Below are 24,857 nucleotides of genomic sequence, written 5' to 3' on the forward strand. Positions count from 1 at the left end.
TTTCGTCCGGACCGGATCAGAACGATCCGGATCCGGTCCGTTTGCAAGCCAAAACGCAAGTGTGAACAGGGCCTTAGGCCCGGTTCACATTAGCGGTGGCTATCCGGAATCGCCGTGCCGGAGCCGAACCGCATGCGGAACGGACGAAACGGACGCACGGCATAGCAATGTAAGTCTATGCCACCGTTCACATGCGTCCGTTTCGTCCGGACCGGATCCGGACTCCGGCGTCCGTTCCAACATGCGCTATTTTTTGGTCCGGCTCCTCCGGCAGCCGTATCCGGGGCGGAGCCGGACTGCACCATCCGGCCAATACAAATCAATGAGAACCGGATAGCGCACAACACACTGGCTAAAAATCCGGATGTTCTACCCCACTTCCTATGAGGATTGTTGCGGCGATATTGGATCGGGGACACATGGGCAAGCATTTTGGAGTGGAGCAGCACGAGCTGGAGATGTTGGCAGCATGTTGGAGGTGGAGGTGAGTGCTAAACAGCGGAGGGCCTGATTCCACAGGTCCCCCTTCTGCTGACCTCCCAGACTCCAACATTTTTTTTGTTTTTTACGTAACTTTTGCCAAACGGATCCGGATCGCATCCTGATGAACACCTGATGCAACCTGACCGGATCCGGATCGGATCCGGATCAGAACCGTACGGTTCCGATCCGGATCCGGTCAGGTCATCCGGTCCGTTTGGCAGACAACCGCAAGTGTGAACGGGGCCTAAGGCCCCGTTCACACTTGCGGTTGTCAGCCAAACGGACCGGATGGCCTGACCGGATCCGGACCGGATCCGGATCGGAACCGTACGGTTCTGATCCGGATCCGATCCGGATCCGGTCAGGTTGCATCAGGTGTTCATCCGGATGCGATCCGGATCCGTTTGGCAAAAGTATCGTAAAAAAAAAAAAAAAATGTTGGGGTCTGGGAGGTCAGCAGAAGGGGGACCTGTGGAATCAGGCCCTCTGCTGTTTAGCACTCACCTCCACCTCCAACATGCTGCCAACATCTCCAGCTCGTGCTGCTCCACTCCAAAATGCTTGCCCATGTGTCCCCGATCCAATATCGCCGCAACAATCCTCATAGGAAGTGGGGTAGAACATCCGGATTTTTTGCCAGTGTGTTGTGCGCTCTCCGGTTCTCATTGGTTTCCATTGGCCGGATGGTGCAGTCCGGCTCCGCCCCGGATACGGCTGCCGGAGGAGCCGGACCCAAAAATAGCGCATGTTGGAACGGACACCGGAGTCCGGATCCGGTCCGGCTCCGGTCCGGACGAAACGGACGCATGTGAACCGTGGCATAGACTTACATTGCTATGCCGTGCGTCCGTTTCGTCCGGCCAGCATGCGGTGCGGCTCCGGCACGGCTATTCCGGATAGCCACCGCTAATGTGAACCGGGCCTTACCCTCCTGGTATACGTTTGATAGTGGGGCGTTTGTTTTATTTTTTACTTCAGTACAGCACTCTTTTGTCCATAGGGATTGGATCCTGCTTCGGAAAACGTGCACAAGTATTAATAGCGATACTTTCTGGTCACCATACAATCTCAATATCAATCCAGTAGCTTTTGAATCTTGGAGCAATATTCAGCGCACTGCTTCTGGGGTCGGTCAGTAACTCGCTACGGTCTGCAATGCTGCCGTGTGAGCAGCAGAGGGAGCCGCCGCTAGTGTTTGCGTGACGTCATCAGTGCGCGCTGCAGTCTCCGAGTGCCCTCTGTGGTGTGTTGAGAAGACTGTGACGGGAATAGGGCACAAATGGCTGTGAGCCCCGCTGATGAGAAGCTACGGCTGCAGCAGCTGCGAGCTTTGCGAAGGAAATGGCTGAAGGACCAGGAGCTGAGCCCCCGTGAGCCTGTCCTGCCCCCCCAAAAACTCGGGCCAGTGGAGAGATTCTGGAGCAACTTCCTGAAGGACAAGAGTCTCTGGAGACTATATGTAGGTGTCCCATCTGACATGGCATGCTGTTTTTGTTGGAGATCATCAAACTGAAAGAATTGTGTTTTTAGATCTGCATGGCTGCGATAAGCTGCTAATGTGGGGGGAGACTAGTAACATAAGTGTACATTTATGCAGCATTCATTGTAATGTTTCTACATTGTAATGTGGTAATACACAAGCTTATAAAGGTGTTGTTATGCTTATGACTGAGTGGGATGGTCCTTAGGGAAATTCCATTAATGTGATTGGGTGAACATTCTAGGTTTCAGATAGATTGTAGTAATAATATACCCGCACTATTTGGCCGACCAGAACGCTTCAAGTTGTAGAGGGTGCTGTTATTAGAGAACTGTTCCATAGGGGCTTTCCCACTGGGTCACCTGAATCCTAAACCATGCTTGCTCCCTTATGAAGGCTTCACTAGGAAAACTGTCACTTTCTGCTATCCATTATTAGAAATTAGTATGATTCAGACTGCTGTTCCAAATGATTCAGAAACCAACTCAAATCGCAATTAAAATAGACTGTGGGGGAGTCGTGGTGCTAGTTTAGTTTAGAAAACCCAATGTGAATTTAGCCTGAGGGCTAGTTCACTGTGCTCAGTTACATGGCAGAGTAATTGAGAATAAAATAACTGTATGTACCGGTATATGTTCAAAGCAATAGCTATGACACATAGTGGGCACTTTTTATTTTGAGAAATCCACTCGCACCTGCCAAACTCTTTATCATTTTAAGGTGCATGCACATACAACTTCCCCTTGGTTTGTGTTACCTGCCAGGATCAAATGTGATTCTGCAGGTGACATGCTGTACAAATTCATCACTAGGCAACAGCTGAGCAACATATTCTCTGCCTATGAAGAATAGAGGAGGGATGACAGTGCTGGGAATGTTTGAATGTTTTTATGTTTTCTGGTTTTCCCCAGGTCTGGATAACCTTAAAGGTGAAAGAAAACCTGAGGCAAATCTTATAACAATAATTAAATACTTACCTAGGAAGAGATAAGCCTCTGAATCTTCCAGGGCCTTCCCACATCCTCTTGGAGACCACTGCTGCTGCTGGGGACCCTCTTTATGATTGCAATCACGCTTCTGTTCGTGCACGAGCACAGCCTTACGGCACCTGCGAAAAATGGCCATGGCTGCTCAGTAGCACAAAGCCGCTCATGTACAAGCAGCTTGAGTGTACTGAGCAAGCACGGCTGTACTCGTACAGGCTCAGTATGGCTGTGTGCATGCACGAAGAGGAGTGTGGATAAGCAACATACCCGAAAAGCTCTGGTCTGATGTTCACGCGTGGCGGGGGCCAGGAGGATATGGGAAGCCCCTGCAGGATCCCAGAGGTTTCCTTCTTCTTAGGTAGGCAGGGCTGTGGAGTCAGGACAAAAATCATCCGATGACTCAGTGTATGAAACCACCAACTCCAGGTATCCAACATTACTCCGACTCTAGCCTAATTTTTACAAAGGCTATGGATTTGGTTTAAAAATCATTAGACTCCTCAGTTTATTGAAACCACAGACTCCAGGTACTCAAAATGACCCTGTTTCCTCGACTCCGACTCCACAGCCCTGTAGGTAAGTATCTCATTTTTGTCTTTAGGTTCTCCTCGGATACACTTTAATCGGATCCTGTAACCCTGGAACTGCTGATTGCTTTTACTTGCAGCCATTACTGAAAACAACTTTTGATACTGCACTTTTCATCTTATTGTTTAATTTCTAGCAGATACATTTTATGGATTGCCTTTTATGTTAAAACTAAGGCTGCATTCACAGTGGGACGTTGCGGAGCTGTGTTATAAACTCTTATAATGCAGCTTACCACACTGCAATGCTAATCCTATGGGACGTTCACATTGTGCCGTGTAGCGTTATGGTAACTCACTGCTTGCAGTGCATTACCTCTAAACGCACACGTTACCAGATACAGGACAGCATACTTTTCATTGCCTGTATGCTTTCCTGTACCTACTGTATGCAACGGAAACGCAGCGTTAATGCGCGGTTACCACATTTTTTTTTTGGTGTTGTAATGCTGTGTTTTGACTTTAATGTCGCATAAAAATGCTACTTCCCACTGTGAATGCAGCCTCAAAGTTGGTTTATAATCATTTGGATATTTAAATTGGAATTTCTGTTTTTCTCATTTTGACAGACTTTCAAAACCTATAACTTTGGGGTTTCAGCTTTTAAGAGAATTATTATACCAGTATGGATTGTACACTACTTTGTCAAGTACCATATGACGGTAATATCATTACTTATTTCTATATACATGGTATAAATGCATACAGTTTTGTTGTGGGTTCCTTTGTTGTTGTTGTTTTTATGGTTGTTAGTGCCCCAACCCGTTGGAAATGCAGGTAACACACATGCGTACAGAAAAAACTTGTAAAATGTACGTAGATGAAACAGACCAGTATGTAAAGCAATGCCAAAAAAACACAGTGAGTGAGGGCCTTAGCAATACAAGCTCACAGTTTAAAGTTACATACACATTTTCAACAGCTGTTTTCTGAAACAATAATTGATTGCTCCGGGTAGCAGTTTAACAACTATACAGATATACTTGACCATGTGCCAAGCAATCTGTCCTGTTCTGTGGAGAGGGGAGGATGAGCAGGTGTAACCAGCTTAGGGGATCCAACAACACTACAGTCATGCTAGATCTTATCCAAAAAAATCAGGAAAAATTGTGCTTGGCAAGAAAAATCGTGTGTGTGTGTGTATATAGCTTGAGGGCAGGTTTCCACTGGCGTGCACTGTCTGTTTCCGAAATGGATGCGGCACACATGCAGATGCAAATTTTAAAGGGAACCTGAAGTGAAAGATGGAGGCTGACATATTTATTTCCTTTTAAACAATACCAGTTGCCTGCTGACCCTCCACCTCTATTCCTTTTAGCCATAGACCCTGAACAAGCATTCAGATCAGATGTTTCTGACAAAAATATGACGAGATTTGCTGCATGCTTGTTTCAGATGTGTGATTCAGATACTACTGATGTTGGAATGATGAACAGGATAGCTAGGCAACTGGTATTGTTTAAAAGGAGATCAATATGGCAGCCTCCATATATCTCTCACTTCAGGTTCCCTTTAAGGATGCAGCCTATTGATTTCAATAATAGGCTGCATTTTTGCTTCTGAAATGTGGGAAAAAGTCCCAAAGGGAATAAAAGGTAGAACAAATTATTGAGGGAAGTTAGTAGTTAGTTAGAAGTTGTACAGAAGATGTAACTGTTTGCCTTGCAGGATAGTTCAGATTAAAGTGAAATAACAAGCAGCATTATTTATTTACTGTGTATTTTTTTTTTTAACTGAACCTTTCTATAAAAGAGGTTAGTAATAGAGTGCTGTTGGAGTGACAGCAATTACTTACCTACGGGGCGGGGCTGCTCCTGTGGCCTCTGGTCTCCATGGTGATTGCCGTGTCTTATGCTCATGCCGCAGATTTTATTATCCTGGCTTTGGCAGTCCATAAATGCAAGTACAGAAGCTGGGTAAATGAAACTGCAGCATGAGGGTAGGAGATGGCAACCAACATAGAAACTAAAGGCCACAGGAGCTGCCCCCCACCCCCGTATGTAAGTAATAGGAAATGGCAACCAACATAGAAACTAAAGGCCACAGGAGCTGCCCCCCACCCCCGTATGTAAGTAATAGGAAATGGCAACCAACATAGAAACTAAAGGCCACAGGAGCTGCCCCCCACCCCCGTATGTAAGTAATTGCTCTCACCCGGGCCCCCAATGGCACACTATGATGAATGTGCTTTTTGGGAAGGTTAATTTAATTAAAAAAAAATATATATGATGCTGCTCATTTTGCATGATAGAAATCTTGCGTACAAATGGTAGGGGAGGTATGATTATAAACATATGTAACAGCTAAAATACTGAAGGGAACAATTAAAGTACTGTAATTAATAAATGGTTGGTGAAACTAACAGATAAGGCTGAGGAATACTGTGATTTATTAGAATTAGGGATGTGCAAATACTTCCAAGATCATGCAGGATTATGTAGATTGTGTATGCAAATTTATGCAGCTTGAAAATGGACCAATTATTTTAAACCTTGGTGGGACTTAATTGGTCCATTTCCAAACTGCATTAATTTGCACCCAGAATATGCATAGTTCTGCATGACCTCGAAATTATTTGCTTCTCATGAATTATCCCTAATAAGAATACGTTATGCTTGTATCTCCAGCAGCCAACAGCGTAAGGCCTGGAACCCACTGCAAATCGCTATCGCTAATCGCAATCGCTAGCGTTTTGTATGAGCGTTTTGTAAGCGATTTCATGAGCGATTTTGGTAGCATTTTTAAAAAGTGTCAGCTTTTGCCTGCGATTGTGTAGCGATTAGCGTTTTTATTTCTGATTGGTCCTTTCGATTAATTTTAATTTTTTTTACAGTGTGCAGCCATTTCAAAACGCTAGCAAAATCGCCCTGTGCAAGTTTTGATGAGCGACTACGCCAGCGTTTATATACTTTACATTTCAGTAACGCTAAACGCGAAAAATGCTGCATGTCCTGTGTTTTGAGATTTAGTAATCGCAATTGCGCCAGTGGAATTTGTCCCATCCATTAATATTAGCTGAGCGTTTAGGGAAATCGCTAGCAGTTTAAATCGCTCCATAAACGCTCAGAAAATCGCTCTAGGGGCTTCCAGCCCTCATACTGATAGTATGGCTATAGAAAAGACTCTTCCCTTTCAAAATATTCACATTTTGTTTGAAGATAATTGCTATTAACTTTAAAAAGAAAGCAGCACAAATCTTAATTTTTATACCACAAATAGGCGCACACTTACCACTAACCAAACATAATGGAATTTTTATTTTTCTACTAAACTTCAGCGCTAATTTTGTGAAGGATGGTGGCCCACTATATTATATAAGGCGAACCCTGCTATTCAGCTCCCTGTGATAAGGGCCTATATGTAAGTGTTAAGGTGGCCATACACTTATAGATTTGCAGCAGATTCGACCATCAGATAGATTTCTGTCTGCCTGTCAAGTCGAATCTGGCAGGAATCTGTGTGCCACACACTAGGAACAGATTTCCAATAGATTTCAGAATTAAATCTATTGGAAATCGATCTAAATGCATTATTGGATTATTTGATCCAATGCAACTCTATGGGGCATCGATCTGTTGCCAGCAGCAGATCGACCTAGATTTTCCATCCTGTCAGATCAAATCGATCGAAATCGGCCGCAAATCGATTGATCGATAGATTTAATCGATTTCTCATTGATCGATTTCAAAGAATTGATCGATGGCTGAAATCGACCAGTGTATGGGCCACTTAACTTTACTATTTCCATGCAATAACCTTTTAAGCAAATAATGCTGAGCGTATCTAAGCAGTGTGCACTTAGATTTTATCTATTATTTGACAGCATACACTGCCCTCGTGCGAGGGTGAATTTATTGGAATCCATAAGATTCAGGGCCCTTTCACACTGGTGCGGTGTGGCATTTTACCACAGCCTACCGCTAGAGCAATGAAAGTTTATAGGGTAGTTCATGTTGCATGTGCTGCACCGCGCCTGAAGTACCCTGTCTAACGTGGTAATCCCTGAACACCTGTTATGTGCGGTGCGGTCCTGGACCACACCGCCAATCCGCAGTGTGAAACCAGCCTCAGGGCTAATTCACACTACAAGCGCTTTTCTAAGAGTTTTGTGATTTTTTTTTTTTTTTAAAAGCTCCTGCTAATGTTATCCTATGTGTGTGTTCACACTAGAGCGATGTGATTTTGTAAAAATCCCCCATAGCATTGCATTAGCAAGAGCTTTTAAAATCTCTAGCGTTTAAAAAGCTCTTGTAGTGTGAATCAGCCCTCAGAGTGGATTGGAAGTGTATGGGGATCCTGAAGAGGAGGATTGATATTACATTTGCCATGGAGGTGAGTTAAACGCATAGACCTCATAACTTGGGTCTGACTTTATGCTGGTAAGTCTGCACTTTGACGGGTGTTTGGTGAAGGATATATATGTTACGGCCAGAACTCGGGTTCTGGCCAGTTCAAAACGCAAAGTGGCCGTGCACCTGCGGCCAATGTTAGAAATGAAAAGATTCCCGGCGGCGTTTAAATGAATGAATTCCCTGGCGGTGGCAATGTAACAGATTAAGCTGCCTAGGAACGTTCGTAGCGGCAGGGAAGCAGAGCGGGGAGGTTGCAGACATTACTTTTGCCAGCACCCGCTCTGCAGGAACGAGCGTCCCTGGAGGACACTCGTGTCCCCCGGCTGCCAAAGCTGCATAGGAGAGAGGCAGGGGGAGGAGAGGAGGCTGATCCGAAAGAGGCAGCTTCATCTGTTACATTGCCGCCGGGGGGAATTCATTAATTTAACGCCAGCTCACCAGGAGCTGGGAATCTTTTAATTTCTAACATTGGCTGCAGGTGCACGGCCAGTTCGCGTTTTGACTGGCGAGAACCTGAAGTGGCCAGACTTCGGGTTCTGGCCGTAACATATACTAAAATTAACGTTGCAGTTATGTGTAAGTGGAGTCCAGGCTGAGGACTTATGCTGCTTTTGAACTTTCATTCCGTTTCTCAAGCACAAATATCAATAAATATTTGTTTATAATGGAATTTTTATTTGTGCTGTTTGTAAGGGGGGGGGTTAAGCTTCACAGGACCACGGTATTACCATTACTATGAATTTTTATTTGTAATTGGTTGGCTGTCTATATCAACACATGTAGGTGTGCCAATAAATGAAAATTGAATGCAGAGACGTGGTACCCGATTGTGTTTTCTTTTTAGTAAGGGCTCATTTCCACTGCAGTTGATTCGCTGCCTTTCCCTGCATGCTAATTTAGACAGGTACATGCAGCCTACTGAAATCAATAAATTTCCATCCGATTTCCATGCAGGAAAAAATTGGACTGCATACAGCACAAAACTGTGGCATGCAAATCCACATAGAATCCATATACGGTAGCTTTGGCAAGACAAATAGACAAGACAAATAACATTTATATCGTGCTTTTCTCCTGGCGGACTCAAAGTGCCAATGCATGGCACAGCATCACTGCATGTGGCGGCACGCTGTCTGAAGTGGAAAGAGGCCCTAAGTGGCAATCTAAGAATTACAGCAAGCACTATAAAAGCAGATAAGAATATGCACAATTGGTTGATGTGATGTAATGTTCAACACTGCTGAAATACACAATTGAATATTTATATTGAATACAAACAAAAACGCAGATTCATACAATGGTAGGAGATTGTTACTAGGGATGGTCAATGAGATGCAAATAATTTCAAGTTGATGCAACATTATGCAAATTTTGTATGCAAATTTATTTTGCTGGAACATGAACCAATCAAACCCTGCTGAGGTAAAATTCAATTGGTTCATTTTCAAGCTGCATAAATTTGCATACATTATATGCATTAACGTAAAATAATTTGCATCTCATTGACCATCCCTAATTGTTACCACTAGTATTCTGTGTTTAAAGGATACCCAAAGTGACATGATGAGATAGACATGTGTATGTACAGTGCCTAGCACACAAATAACTATGCTGTGTGCCTTTTTTCCTTTCTCTGCCTGAAAGAGTTAAATATCAGGTATGTAAGTGGCTGACTCAGTCCTGACTCAGACAGGAAGTGACTACAGTGTGACCCTCACTGATGATAAATTCCCCTTTTTTATCTCTTTTTTGCTCTCAGAAGCCATTTTCTGCTAGGAAAGTGTTTTATAGTTGGAATTTCTCATCAGTGAGGGCCACGCTGTAGTCACTTCCTGTCTGATCAGGACTGAGTCAGCCACTGCATACCTGATATTTAACTCTTTCAGGCAGAGAAATAAAAAAGGAACACAGAATAGTTATTTGTGTGCTAGGCACTGAACATACTCCTGTCTATCTCATCAGGTCACATGTCACTTTGGGTATTCGAGGGAACCCGAGGTGAGAGGGATGTGGAGCCTGACATTTTTATTTCTTTTTAAATGATGCACATTGCCTGGCTGTTCCGCTCATTCTCTGCCTCTAATACTTTAAGCCATAGACCCTGGACAAGCATGCAGATCAGATATAGCTGTATGCTTGTTTCAGGTGTGTCATTTAGACCCTACTGACCAGAAACACCAGCAGGTCTGCCAGGCAACTGGTAATTAATAAATAATATATATATATATATATATATATATATATATATATATATATATATATATATATATATATATATATTTGACCCCTCACTGATTTTGTAAGTTTGTCCAACGACAAAGAAATGAAGTCTCAGAACAGTATCATTTCAATGGTATGTTTATTTTAACAGTGGCAGATAGCACATCTATAGGAAAATCGAAAAAATAACCTTAAATAAAAGATAGCAACTGATTTGCATTTCATTGAGTGAAATAAGTTTTTGAACCCCTACCAACCATTAAGAGTGCTGGCTCCCACAGAGTGGTTAGACACTTCTACTCAATTAGTCACCCTCATTAAGGACACCTGTCTTAACTAGTCACCTGTATAAAAGACACCTGTCCACAAAATCAATCAATCAAGCAGACTCCAAACTCTCCAACATGGGAAAGACCAAAGAGCTGTCTAAGGATGTCAGAGACAAAATTGTAGACCTGCACAAGGCTGGAATGGGCTACAAAACCATTAGCAAGAAGCTGGGAGAGAAGGTGACAACTGTTGGTGCGATTGTTTGAAAATGGAAGGAGCACAAAATGACCAATCGACCTCGCTCCGGGGCTCCACGCAAGATCTCACCTCGTGGGGTGTCAATGGTTCTGAGAAAGGTGAAAAAGCATCCTAGAACTACACGGGAGGAGTTAGTGAATGACCTCAAATTAGCAGGGACCACAGTCACCAAGAAAACCATTGGAAACACATTACACCGCAATGGATTAAAATCCTGCAGGGCTCGCAAGGTCCCCCTGCTCAAGAAGGCACATGTGCAGGCCCGTCTGAAGTTTGCCAATGAACACCTGAATGATTCTGTGAGTGACTGGGAGAAGGTGCTGTGGTCTGATGAGACCAAAATAGAGCTCTTTGGCATTAACTCAACTCGCTGTGTTTGGAGGAAGAAAAATGCTGCCTATGACCCCCAAAACACCGTCCCCACCGTCAAGCATGGGGGTGGAAACATTTTGCTTTGGGGGTGTTTTTCTGCTAAGGGCACAGGACAACTTAATCGCATTAACGGGAAAATGGACGGAGCCATGTATCGTGAAATCCTGAACGACAACCTCCTTCCCTCTGCCAGGAAACTGAAAATGGGTCATGGATGGGTGTTCCAGCACGACAATGACCCAAAACATACAGCAAAGGCAACAAAGGAGTGGCTCAAGAAGAAGCACATTAAGGTCATGGAGTGGCCTAGTCAGTCTCCGGACCTTAATCCAATAGAAAACCTATGGAGGGAGCTCAAGCTCAGAGTTGCACAGAGACAGCCTCGAAACCTTAGGGATTTAGAGATGATCTGCAAAGAGGAGTGGACCAACATTCCTCCTAAAATGTGTGCAAACTTGGTCATCAATTACAAGAAACGTTTGACCTCTGTGCTTGCAAACCAGGGTTTTTCCATTAAGTACTAAGTCTTTAATTGTTAGAGGGTTCAAAAACTTATTTCACTCAATGAAATGCAAATCAGTTGCTATCTTTTATTTAAGGTTATTTTTTCGATTTTTCCTTTTGATGTGCTATCTGCCACTGTTAAAATAAACCTACCATTGAAATGATACCGTTCTGAGACTTTTCATTTCTTTGTCATTGGACAAACTTACAAAATCAGTGAGGGGTCAAATAATTATTTCCTCCACTGTGTATGTGTATATATATATAATGTTCCTAACATGTAGACAATTCTAGTTGTGAATTAAATACAACTAATTCATGTATTTTTATGTATTTTAGAAAGTTCCCTATGGTATCCAGTATCAAAAGCCTCGTTTGTATCCTGTAAGTATTGCAAAGATTCCTGCAGTTTCAGCTTGTGGTTTGCTTTGTGTACATGTGTTTCCTGAAAACAGTGAACAACTGTATAAAGAGCTAATGACAAATCTACTTTATAAAAGAGAAAAAGTGCTTACCGAAAGGATTTGATAAAATGAAGGAAGTAGTAGTAAAAGAAATTAAATTATTGCTGGTATGTAAAGTGATGGGGAAAAAAATTATATACATACCTGGGGCTTCCTCCAGCCCCCTCGAGCCTGATCACTCCCTTGCCATCATCCTCCACCGCTAATGCAATGCTATGTGTTTGTTCTCACTTGAGCGATATTTAAAACAAAAAACAAGCACAAGCTCCCGTCAGTAAACATTGCGGGGCATGGCTGATCAGCGCTGGCTGGCTGTTGCTGGTAATCTTTATTTACAAAGGAAAATGTATGATGTATATAGCGCAGCCATCTAACGTATCGCTGCACGGAGTATGTGCTTGTCACTTAACTGTCCATCCGATGGGCTCACAATCTAATTCCTATCGTTGGCTGAAGTCTATGTATGTAATGTGTAACGTAGGGCCAGATTAGAGGGGATACAAAAAAATGAAGAAAATCTACTTTGTTAAAAAAGAAAACTAAGAATCGCAGCAGGAATCAGATACAGCAAAATAAAGCACTATTTGTAGGAATAAAACGAGGTAAAAATCATTTGGATGCTAAGTTGTATGACTGAGCAATAAACTGATAAAGTTGCGAAAGTGCTGAATTGTAAAAAATGGCCTGGTCACTAGGGAGGTATAAACCTCTGGTCCTCAAGTGGTTAAATTGCACATAGCGTTACATTGGCAAGCACTTTTCAGTCACAACAATGTACTAAGCAGTGTTACCCATACGAGACCCAACACGGGTCTCGTATGGAGTGGTGCAGTCATTTAGTAGTATGTTCTTAAAGGGAACCTTAACTGAGAGGGATATGAATGTTTCCTTCTAAACAATACCAGTTGCCTGGCAGCCCTACTAAACGCTTTGGCTGCAATAGTGGCTGAATCACACCCTGAAACAAGCATGCAGCTAATCCAGTCAGACTTCAGTCAGAGCACCTGATCTGCATGCTTTTTGAGGGGCTGTGGCTAAAAGTATTAGGGCTTGTTTCCACTGTTGCGACGCGATTTCGCCGGCATTCCGACGCTTGTAAAAATGCGTTTTTACCCGCGATTTCGCGTGCGATTTCGCATGGCAGGGTGCCATGCGAAATTAACCATGACACTGCCAGGGCAAAATAACATTGAAAAAGGTGCAAAATCGCACGCGAATCGCGGGTAAAAACGCATGTAAAAAACGCATGCGTTTTTACTATTAAATACATTAGCAGCGATTCGCACGGATTCCCGACGCAGGCGAATTCGGTGGGTCCCGTCGTGCAGATTTGGCCCGCCGCCAAATCGCTCCCGCACGCCGCACATGTGGAAACAGCCCCGGCCACTTCTGTGTACCAAGCGAATCCGCATCTCGTCGCCGCATGCGGATTCGCTATGGTGGAAACAAGCCCTGAGAGACACAGGATCAGCAGGGCTGCCAGGCAACTAGTATTATTTTTAAAAGGAAAAATCCATATCTTTCTCAGTTTAGGTTCCCTTTAAATAATGTATTTATAGAGGAGATGATAAATTGCTATAGATTTAGATAAAAAATAATCTCCCTACTTCCCTTTAACAGTGGAATTCTCTGGTCTTCAACCTATGTTCTGCTGCAGTCCTCAGTTGTCTCAAATGGCTGAGTGACATCTGCACACCAGTAGTAAGATAGTTTCTGAATCTTTATGCTAGCTGTGCTTAAAGAAACATACAGGTGGAAAATACAGACCGCCTCAAGCGAGAATCGTTGATGAATCCAGCGTGTGTTAAGTGTCTGCCCGATGTCTGCTGAAGATCTGGCATGTCGAATCTTTAGGGATTCTCCCCCCTGCACCCCCCCCCCCCCTTTGCATAGCAACAGAACGCAACAGAAATCCCCCAGTGTGTACAAGCCTAAAAGGTCTTTCCCAGCCAAATCTGTTACTCTAATGGCCCCTCCCATTTGTAAACGACAACAAAAAGCGCTTCTAAGTATCTGAATTTGATTGAAAAGAGCAGCGGTCAAATGACTGCCATTGCTCCTTGTACTACTTCTGTGTGGGCTAGGAGTGAAGAGAGGGAAATGGAAGCTGCTGCCCACCAACCCTTCTTGTCAGGATGCCTATGTGGCCAAGCTGCCACTCACCACCCCATCCAATCAGGATACAGGAGGCTGCCGCTTACTACCCTTTCCAATCAGATGAATTTTAATATTGAGTAAAAAGTTAACTAAATTAGGAAGTGGTAATTATTTTGGGTTGAGGAGGCGGAGGTGTGTAGCAGGGCTTTGTCCCACATTTCTGACTGATCATAAGTCGGTACAGGATTTCCTGACCTTGACCACTCTACTTCTGCACGTTCATAGTCCTATATATGTCCTTTTTGTTTGCTCATACTTCACAAAGCAGCATTTCTTGGATGCTGGTAGCTGTTATTGGACAGCAAAGGACGACAATGAGACACTGATTGACGTTTCAGCTCATCCACAGTAATGAAGAGGTTGTAGCTCTAAAGGCATGGATTGAATGTTAGTAGTATTTTAGAATCAGGCAAGCAGAAAGTAATGATATGTATTTGTGTATGGAGAGTTCTATGGTACTGTAATAAGAACAAGTTAGCCATCTGCGGAAGTGAGTAGTGCTTCTATAAATGTTACTTCTTAAGGTTTTTTTTTTGTTTTTTTTGTTTCACTTTAGGGGGATGTAATCAAAGAGACTGGAGAAGTTATTCCACCCATGGAAGAACCTGCAAGCAGCCATCACCACCATCACTAATCAGGAACTTACTGTTTTTACTAACTGTGTGCAGACAATAGTGTAATATTATCATAAAATAAAATATTAAAATTATACATATTTTTCTTAGCAAGCATAGTTGTGTGTTAATAACACTTCCCTTTGTATTCATGAGCCCATCTCCAGGGAACATTTTGAAAAACTACAACATAATATCAACCCAGGAAAGTAGGCCCCCTCTGGTTCTCACAGTATAGGAAGGTATGTGCAATCTATGAGGGTCTCTTTTGAAAGTCTTGAAGAGCTGAACAGTGTTTGTTCTGTTGCTATACAACACTGACTCCTGTCTAGATCATCCCCATCTATACAGTGATGTGAAAAACTATTTGCCCCCTTCCTGATTTCTTATTCTTTTGCATGTTTGTCACACTTAAATGTTTCTGCTCATCAAAAACCGTTAACTATTAGTCAAAGATAACATAATTGAACACAAAATGCAGTTTTAAATTATGGTTTTTATTATTTAGTGAGAAAAAACAAAAAAGCAATAACTGCAATCAAGTGTTTGCGATAACTTGCAGCGAGTCTTTTACAGCGCTCTGGAGGAATCTTGGCCCACTCATCTTTGCAGAATTGTTGTAATTCAGCTTTATTTGAGGGTTTTCTAGCATGAACCACCTTTTTAAGGTTGTTAAGTTCATAGCAAGGAAATGAACAGCGGTACTTAAAAACAGGCAAGTGCCTACCTGCAAAAGAGTGCAAGCTCCACTTGTGGAGTCGAATACACACCGAGCATACACATGACCTGTCTACCACTGGAGGAGGATGTTAGTTTCCTGTAACAGCTTGCATGCAACCTATTAAGTACTCGTCCCTCCCACTGCGAAGAAGTCGATCCTCCATGGGAGGGGCCTAACACTAACTAAATCCTAACCTATGTATATGCATAGCCTGGGTGCGGCTAATCAAATAAAATCGAAAATTGCGCAAAAGGTGGATCAGCGCAACACCAGGCCGCCTCCGAATGGCCTCCAATCAGAGGTGCGCTGAGCCCCCCCCCCCCCAGAAACTACAAACGCACCTTGAACCCAAACAGAAGCTCTGCATATACACCAAAAGCATGGCTGTTAAGTGGGAGCAGCTGACCAAAAACGAAATAAATTAGTACATAGCAAGGAAATGAACAGCGCTACTTAAAAACAGGCAAGTACCTACCTGCAAAAGAGTGCAAGCTCCACTTGTGGAGTCGAAGACACACCGAGCATACACATGACCTGTCTACCACTGGTTTTGGTGTATATGCAGAGCTTCTGTTTGGGTTCAAGGTGCATTTGTAGTTTCTGGGGGGGCTCAGCGCACCTCTGATTGGAGGCCATTCGGAGGCGGCCTGGTGTTGCGCTGATCCACCTTTTGTGCAATTTTCGATTTTATTTGATTAGCCGCACCCAGGCTATGCATATACATAGGTTAGGATTTAGTTAATGTTAGGCCCCTCCCATGGAGGATCGACTTCTTCGCAGTGGGAGGGACGAGTACTTAATAGGTTGCATGCAAGCTGTTACAGGAAACCAACATCCTCCTCCAGTGGTAGACAGGTCATGTGTATGCTCGGTGTGTATTCGACTCCACAAGTGGAGCTTGCACTCTTTTGCAGGTAGGCACTTGCCTGTTTTTAAGTAGCGCTGTTTATTTCCTTGCTATGTACTAATTTATTTCGTTTTTGGTCAGCTGCTCCCACTTAACAGCCATGCTTTTGGTGTATATGCAGAGCTTCTGTTTGGGTTCAAGGTGCGTTTGTAGTTCCTGGGGGGGCTCAGCGCACCTCTGATGGCCATTCGGAGGCGGCCTGGTGTTGCGCTGATCCATCTTTTGCGCAAGGTTGTTAAGTTGTATTCTGCCAGGAAAACTTATTGCTGTAATTTGCTTATCAGTGACGTTTACTATATCCCCAACAAGGTACCGACATGACAGAAGCTGTTACTTCCATGCCCGAAAAATAACTCTTCGAGGTAGCAAAATACAACGCGTAAAACAGCCTGGTTATTGAATTGATATGTTTTTCCCTGTACGTAGACCTGTTTATCTCATGTCACCTCAGGTACAGTTTAATGTTAAATTTAGCGAAATGTGCTCCCTCATTCTGCACAAATTGGATCCTGGGCCTAGTTGCTCACCTTAAAGTTGGCAGCTGGCCAAATCTTATCTAAATCTGAACCAGTGGCTGTATTTCTGTAGGCTTACCCCTACAAAATGAAAAGGTATTAAATCCGATGCAACAAGCATGCCTGATAACAAGCATGCTTGATTGAGGATTTAAATTGGTCGAATGCGTTGATCGGACATGCTGCAACAATCTCGGTTCGAAAGTGGTTGTTAACGCCTAAAGCTGTAACAGCATTTAATATCACAACGGATGCTATCTGCCTGGCCGTCCCCAAGTGTAAATGTCGTACCCTCCGATGCTTATGCTGAAATCTATCAGGAATTTTCCTGCAATGTATGGGCAGGTAACAGATCTCTTTCCGATCAGGTTCAATAGATGTTTGGGCACCTAAAGGCTGTAGAAATGCTGTTGGACTTGCTGGCCAAGCACAGGAGCCGCTGAATGCACACCTGTTTTTCGTTTCTAATGTTTTCAATGGGGTCGGATTCTGGTGATACCTGAATAATTTACCCAGTTCGGCCAAACTTCTCTGAAACCAAAATAAGACTCTATGTAGCAACACTATTGGTAGTGATAGATGGTCAAGGATAATAATTCTAGCTTGCGTGCAAATACTATGTAAATTGTATGCAACTTGGAATTTTTAGAACTCTCAGGAAATTAATTTGGCCAGTTCCAAGTGGCTTATGGTTTGCATGAAAGGACCACTCCAGCGGAAAAAAAAAGTAAGCAGTTAAATTATCACAGAACTGACAGGTTTTAGACTAGTCTATCTCCTCATGGTGGAATAGCAGGGTTTTCTTAGTTTTGAAAAGCATTTCCTTAACCGCAGTTGCTAAGGGCCTGTTTCCACTGCACACGGATTCTGGATGCAGCAAAACTGACTACAATTAATGCCTATGTGCCTGTTTCAACTAAATGCAATTTTTCTGATGCAGATTTCCCCTAGGCAGTCATTGGAGTCTGTTTTTCTGCATTCAGAATCCACGTGTAGTGGAAACAGGCCCTTAGTTTAACTGCCAAAATGGTAAGATACCAGCCAGCCTCCCAATTACTTGTAGTAATTCTGGGGTATGGGGGAAAGGGACAAGGACAGACATTAACCAATTACCCTTAATTCCACTAGGTATATATGTTACGGCCAGAACCTGAAGTTTGGCCACTTGGCGTTGTGGCTGGCCACTTCTGGTTCTGGACGGTCAATGTGCGAAGTGGCTGCGGCCAATATCTGAAACGAGCCGAATCCTGGCGGCTCCGATCATTTACCCCGGCACTGGCTCCGCCCCCACCTCCCTGCTATCGGGAGCGGGGAGTGCTGCAGACACTGCTTCTGTCAGCACCCGCTCTGCAGGGACGAACAAAGTCCTGCTTTCCTGCCTCTGCCTTCCTGCAGCCACGAACGACGGTGTCCCCCGGCTGTCAGAAGCGATGGCAGGGGGCGGAACCAGCGCCGGTGACGATGAATGGAGCCGCCAGGATTCGGCTCATTTCGGACATTGGCCGCAGCGCCACGGCCACTTCGCACATTGACCGGCCAGAACCCGAAGTGGCCAAACTTAGGGTTCTGGCCGTAACATATATAACCCAACCGCCACATTGTTTAACAATCATTTCGCTGTGACTGGATTGTCGTGAAAAAAAGGTATTTGTTTATTTGGTTTCTTTGTGACGTATCAAAGCATAAAAGGTGTGTCAGTACACATCATTAAAACCAACAGCGCTGTTTTACACAAGCTGCATCAAGTTGCTCAACCACATACACCACTCGCACCACCGACATGCACACGGACCCACACAGGGGAGGGGGGCAGAGATTACTTAAATTATCTCCCTGACCAACTGCTAGAGAAGGGGGGGGGGAACTTGATCCCTAAATACAGTTCCAGGGTAATTCTGTTATTCATCCAGTCCAGCCACAAAAAAAGCAAAGCCATCTGCAGAGCAAAGCAAAAGCAGTCCACAGTGCTTATATTACAGTTGTAGGACTCCGTGAATACTCATTCCTCCAGCAGCTCTAGGTCTTCATGAAGATGTAAAGCAGAAGGTATTACCTCCTCACAGGAGCCCCTGTACAGTCTGTGCGCACATAACCATTCCCTCCATTGGCATGTTCAAATTGTCTCCGTGCAAGAGCTTCCGGTCTAGCTGAGAAGGCTGGCTGCCACCATCCGACCCCACATCCGGGCCGACGCTCACGTTACGCCGCGCAGGAGATCAATGTCGCCCCTGCACACTCACTGGATCTCGAGCGCCCTCTGCCTGCAGCACAAGCTGCACACCGCCAGGCAGCTAAGTCCCCAGGCCGGAATTTCAGGACCATGGCCATGCTCCTGTCTGTATACAAGCAGGCCAAACTGTGCAGGTGCAAGTACAGCCCGCAAAGTAGCACTAAGATTAGAGGATCGAGGAAAAGGATGTGTGCGAGCGGCTCCATGCTGCTGTGTAGACATGGCACCTGCACAGTGCGGCCACACTCGTACATGAAAGGGAGTGTGGCCATGAGAACTTATTCCATGAACTCTTGTTGAATATGTTGAGAGAGTCCTAGTGCTGGATCAGTGCAGTCGGGGGGTGGGGGGGAATAGGGTTTTTTTTCCCCTCGTCTGTATATTTAAATATGTGTGCAAGCTGAAATTGTGCATCCCATCGACAATCTGTAATCTCTAGTGATGGTATTTGAGATACAAAAGTGACATGAATGTGTGATTGATTGATAAGAGATTACTGTTCACAGTATATATGTTAGCTTCTTTTAGTTCTATGATAGTTCATTACAACACTGCAGTTAATTCAAAATAACACATTTGTTCATTCCTATTGAAAACTGACCATGAAATGCTGCTAGTCACAACACTAGTGGTTGTTTTAGTAAACATGTTTTTTCATTCTCATGGCCAACTGACCATGAAAATGTTGCTATCTACAACACTAGTCAAAATATGATATGTTGTGTGGAGTTCTCACATAAGCAACAATAGTCAGACGTGTTCTGTGACGCTTCTGAAGCACGTTGTAATCACGCAGTCGTGTGTCTTGTCTGCACAGGCGCACTGATACAAGCACATGGTGATCACGTACCCTTATCTGCACAGGCACATTTATGAAACATGTTCTACGCCTGTGCAGTTATTGAATTCTGTCTATATAAAGGAGGTAAAATACTTTGGAGTTGGGACTCTCGAAAGACAAGCAGACATGCCGTCGCCAGGTATTTCCCCTCAGAGGTCACTGAGGTCCCCCGATATTCTCTGGGTAATGCTGCAATACTTGGTAAGAATATTGGTGCTCACAAATTACTCAAATACAATGTAACTATGATTCTGCAAGCCTAGATGATTATTATAACAGGATTGTAGCTCAATAAATATTTTTATTGAACCTTTCCTCATGTTTTGCTGCAATTTCTTTTACCCACTACAGTGGTGAGCGAAGTTAGAGGGTTTAAAAACCCTTCCCGTGAGATAAAACAGTATCTCACGTAAGGAATGCTACCGGTAATTAACTACATCCAGAGGTCAACTGGATCATCTGTAGAAGCTATTTGCTAATCCTACCATCTGCAACCTAGGTCGGGGGTTCTGCTCACCACTTAAGGCTCGTACACACGTCAGATTTTTGCAATCGACGCGTCGTTTGGACGTCAAATTGGGCGTGTGTACAGTCTGTCGTTCAGCTGATAAGACTGGACTTTAGCGATCCGCCAAGTACAGGTGTTATAGATTTATTAAACGTTTTATCGATAAAACATAAATATATAACACCTTAGTGAATTCAAAATGGAATTTTACCCATGAGGTAAATTATCAAACGTTTGATAAAGTGTTTGATAAAACTTAATGGATTAAGGCCATTGTGTAGTAAATTTTATTGAAGTATCCATACTGTAGATACTACACTATCAGGATACTTTACATCAAAGCTTATCATCCTCTACATATCTCTTGTTTAATTGTCCCACTGTAATGTTAAAGGAGTCATCAGTTAAATTATGATACCCCCAGTACTACTTACCCGGGGCTTCCTCCAGCCCCTAGCCGCTTCTATGTCCCTCGCCGCAGCTCCGCTGGCCCCCGTTCCACGACAGTGCGCAGGACGACCACCAGGTTGTCCTCTACCGTGCCTGCACAAGCACCACTGTCAATCACCTCCATGTGGCTGTCGGGCTGGAGGAAGCCTCAGGTTAGTAGTACTGGGGGTAGCATAATTTAATTGACTCCTTTACGGTAGCCATACATCTAGTGATGATGGGCAGATTCGACCAAGAGACAAATCTCTCTTTGATCAGATCTGATTAGAGAGAGAGAGAGATCTGTCAGCCACCCATACACCACAGGCTGATTCCCAATCAATTTTAATGTTGAAATCGATCCGGAATTGGCCTTGTGACACCACATCTGCTGCCTCGCCACCCCGGCGCTGTCCCCGGTGCCCCGTGCACTATACATTACCTGTCCGCTGCTGGCTCTGTCCATACACGTGCCCCACGTGGTTGCTGGTGTACACATGGGTGCATGTGTGACCTCACACATGCCCATGTTACTCCAGCAACCACACTGGGCAATGTATGGATGGAGCCAGTGGCGGACACCGACAGGTAATATATAGTACACTGGGCATGTGAGGGGGAATTAAATATTAGGGGGACAGCGTCTGGGGTTTCATTGCTCATCCCGGATATCGCTCACTGTTACCGATGTGCACCCGACCGACCATGATGGCCCGACATCTTGCAGCATGTCCGATTGCCATGCTTGGCCCGAAATTGATCACATCGTCGATCGGGCATGTGCTTGGCAGCACAGATTTGCATCTGATTCGATAATATCAAATCGAATGGTCAATCGGCCGCGATGTTGCTTGAGTTCAGTTTGTTCATGGTAATTATATGCAAATGTATGCACTTCAAATGAAATTAAAAAGACTCTGAAGTCTCCCGAAAATGAGGTTTTTACTTTAAAAACCTTATTAGCATTAATGCCCCTCTTAAAACTGAAAACCCCCTCAATCACCCTAAACTTACGGGGGTACATCGCGGGCTCCTTCCACATAGAGGCAGCGCAGCTCTGCCTCTATGCGTGTCAATCAGCCCGGATTGCTGCCTCTCCCCCGCCCCTCTCAGTCTTCCTTCACTGAGAGGGAATGGGGAGAGGCGGAGATATCCGCTGATTGACGCGTATAGGGGCGGCAGCAAAATCCACGACCAAGAAAGTAAAAACCTCATTTTCGGGAGACTTCAGAGTCTCTAATGAAATACAGCAGTGATTGTTTTGATTTCAGGTTGGTTGCTTGCATAAAATGACCATAATATTTGCTACTCAGGTTTATCTTAATCTTATTGTTTATCCCTATTTACCGTTATTCTTTTATCCACCTGCCTTCAACAATGAAGTAGTGCCTTTAAAATGTTGTACAATCGCAGTAGTGGAAGTATTTCATCCCCCCCCTCGTGACAGAAATTCAACAAATTAAGCACAGAGCACTGGATTGGTTGCTCCATTTCCAAGGCGCGGGGATCGATTCCCGCTCGTCCCCGCCGGCAGTTCCTTATCAGGGATGCTCATTCGGATCCCGGGTACCAAGATTAACTCGGGTATCCGACCTTTTTCTACTATCCGGGTCGGATCCGGATACCAGATAGTTGTGCAGATATCCGGATAGCTATCTGCAGATAGTTTTACCACTGATCCGGATACCCGCATTACAGATTCAATTAAAAAAATCTCTCTCCTTCTCCTCCATCATCCTGTAGGGAATTGCAGTTTTTCAAAACAGCTTATATACCATAGCTGTGTAGCTGTGGTTGATGGTCTAGTGGGTAAGACAGATACCTACTACACACTGAGGCCTGGGTTCAAATCCCAGCTATGGTATATAAGCTGGCTTTTAAAAAAGTACAAATCCTTAATCATGCTACTTTTTCTATTGAATTGATGATAATGTTACTTGCTAGGCCAGCTTAAGCATGTAGTGTGGTTGATGGTCTAGTGGGTAAGACAGATACCTACTACACACTGAGGCCTGGGTTCAAATCCCAGCTATGGTATATAAGCTGTTTTGAAAAACTGCAATTCCCTACAGGATGATAGAGATGGAGGAGGAGAGTGTGAGAGTGTTTAGCCTTTAACCCTCCTGGCGGTATGAAAAATTCCACCAGGAGGCAGCGCAGCAGTTTTTTTCTTTATTTTTTAAATCATGTAGCGAGCCCAGGGCTCCCCCCGCCCGCTTCGATCGCCTTCGGCGATCTCCGATCAGGAAATCCCGTTCAAAGAACGGGATTTCCTGGAGGGCTTCCCCCGTCGCCATGGCGGGATGACGTCACCAACATCATTGGGAGTCCCGATCCACCCCTCGTCGCTGCCTGGCACTGATTGGCCAGGCAGCGCACAGGGTCTGGGGGGGAGGCGCGCGCCGCAACGGATAGCGGCGATCGGGCGCGGGGCGGCGGCGATCAGTGTGCTGGCGCAGCTAGCAAAGTGCTTGCTGCGTCCAGCAAAAAAAAAAAAAAAATTATGTAAATCGGCCCAGCAGGGCCTGAGCGGCACCCTCCGGCGGCTTACCCCGTGTCACACACGGGGTTACCGCCAAGGAGGTTAAAAAGACTATTTATGGTTTTCAATTCGGGTATCCGAATCCGGGCGGGGATAGTACAGATACTAGCGTCGGGTACCCGAATTCTGTTCGGGTAGTAAAACGTCAAATTCGGATATCCTAATTGGATCCGGATATCTAGGGATCCGGATCTGGGCGGGTAGTAAAAAGTACTACCTGAGCATGGAACAGGGGTTCCTTATCAGCCGCTCGTTTCTTCCATTGTCCGCCCATGGGGATCGAGCATGGAATAGATCCGCCGCAGTGATCGGACAGGTTGAATATTATCAATCGAGCCATCAGCGGCTCGATTGATAACAACTATCGCGCCGTGTATGCCCAGCATTATGCTGGGAATACACCATACAATTTTCTGTTAAATTCTTCTGTTAGATTTTCTGTTAGAATGCATAATTAGATTATTTTCTGTAGAGACTGGTCATTACCTCTGGTGCATTGTCTTCTGTTTATCTCCTGCTGAGTAGAACAATACCTAATTGCTCGGCAGATAGATGGTAAGATAGATACATTTCCAACATGTTGAACTTTATCTATCTGGCACTTAAAGGGGAACTGAAGAGAGAGGTATATGGAGGCTGTCTTGTTTATTTCCTTTTAATCAATACCAGTTGCCTGGAAGCCCTGCTGGTCTATTTCTCTGCAGTAGTATCTGATTAAAACCAGAAACAAGCATGCAGCTAGTCTTGTCAGATCAGACTTATAAGTCTGAACCACTGAAACACCTGATCTGCTGCATGCTTGTTCAGGGGCTATGGCTAATAGTATTAGAGGCAGAGGATCAGCAGGGCTGCCAGGCAACTGGTAATGTCTAAAAGGAAATAAACATGACAGCCTCCATATACCTCTCTCTTCAGTTCCCCTTTAAATCTAACAGAAAATTGTATGGTGTATTCCCAGCATAAAGCTACTGATTGGTGCACAGGGCTTTATGGTGTAGATCACTGAAGAACTCTCCTTACCCCACCAATATTCTGGGTAGGCAGATATTCAGATGTTCGATCAGATTTGACCCTGATCCAAACTACAACACTAGCTGCAACTTCAGAGTATTGCTGAAAAAAAGTGCAATTTGAACTGTCAGTTTTTGCATGGTTGTAAATTAAAAAGGAAAGATTATTTTAATATTACAGCAAACCTTAAAGAGAACCCAAACCGGGTTTAAAAGTTAAAGAAAACCTGTAATGAAAAACAAACCCCTTTGGGGGATACTTACCTCAGGAGGGTAAAGCCTCTGGATCCTAACAAGGCTTCCCCCATCCTCTGGTGTCTCGGTAATCCAGCACGGTGACCCCCCCCCCCCCCCAAACAGCGGAGAGGTAAATATTTACCTACCACGATCCTGTGCAGGTACACTAG

General features: G+C 44.3%; 1 protein-coding gene across 1 annotated transcript; it reads left to right on the forward strand.

Moving 5' to 3' along the window:
* Window positions 1–1,689: 1,689 nt before the first annotated feature.
* NDUFB6 (NADH:ubiquinone oxidoreductase subunit B6) lies at window positions 1,690–14,857 on the forward strand. Its single transcript, XM_068271363.1, has 4 exons — window positions 1,690–1,942; window positions 4,106–4,198; window positions 11,852–11,896; window positions 14,690–14,857. The coding sequence occupies exons 1-4, from the start codon at window positions 1,763–1,765 to the stop codon at window positions 14,765–14,767; spliced, it is 396 nt and encodes a 131-aa protein (XP_068127464.1). The 5' UTR covers window positions 1,690–1,762; the 3' UTR covers window positions 14,768–14,857.
* Window positions 14,858–24,857: the final 10,000 nt, after the last annotated feature.

Source organism: Hyperolius riggenbachi, chromosome 1 (genome assembly GCF_040937935.1).
Source record: "Hyperolius riggenbachi isolate aHypRig1 chromosome 1, aHypRig1.pri, whole genome shotgun sequence".
Taxonomy (NCBI): Eukaryota; Metazoa; Chordata; class Amphibia; order Anura; family Hyperoliidae; genus Hyperolius; species Hyperolius riggenbachi.

Excerpts from the sequence above, each read along its gene's own strand:
- NDUFB6 (XM_068271363.1), top strand. The coding sequence starts at position 1,763 with ATGGCTGTGAGCCCCGCTGATGAGAAGCTACGGCTGCAGCAGCTGCGA. Across the intron at positions 1,943-4,105 it reads AGAGTCTCTGGAGACTATAT|ACTTTCAAAACCTATAACTT; the intron begins GTAGGTGTCCCA and ends TCATTTTGACAG. Across the intron at positions 11,897-14,689 it reads AAAAGCCTCGTTTGTATCCT|GGGGATGTAATCAAAGAGAC; the intron begins GTAAGTATTGCA and ends GTTTCACTTTAG.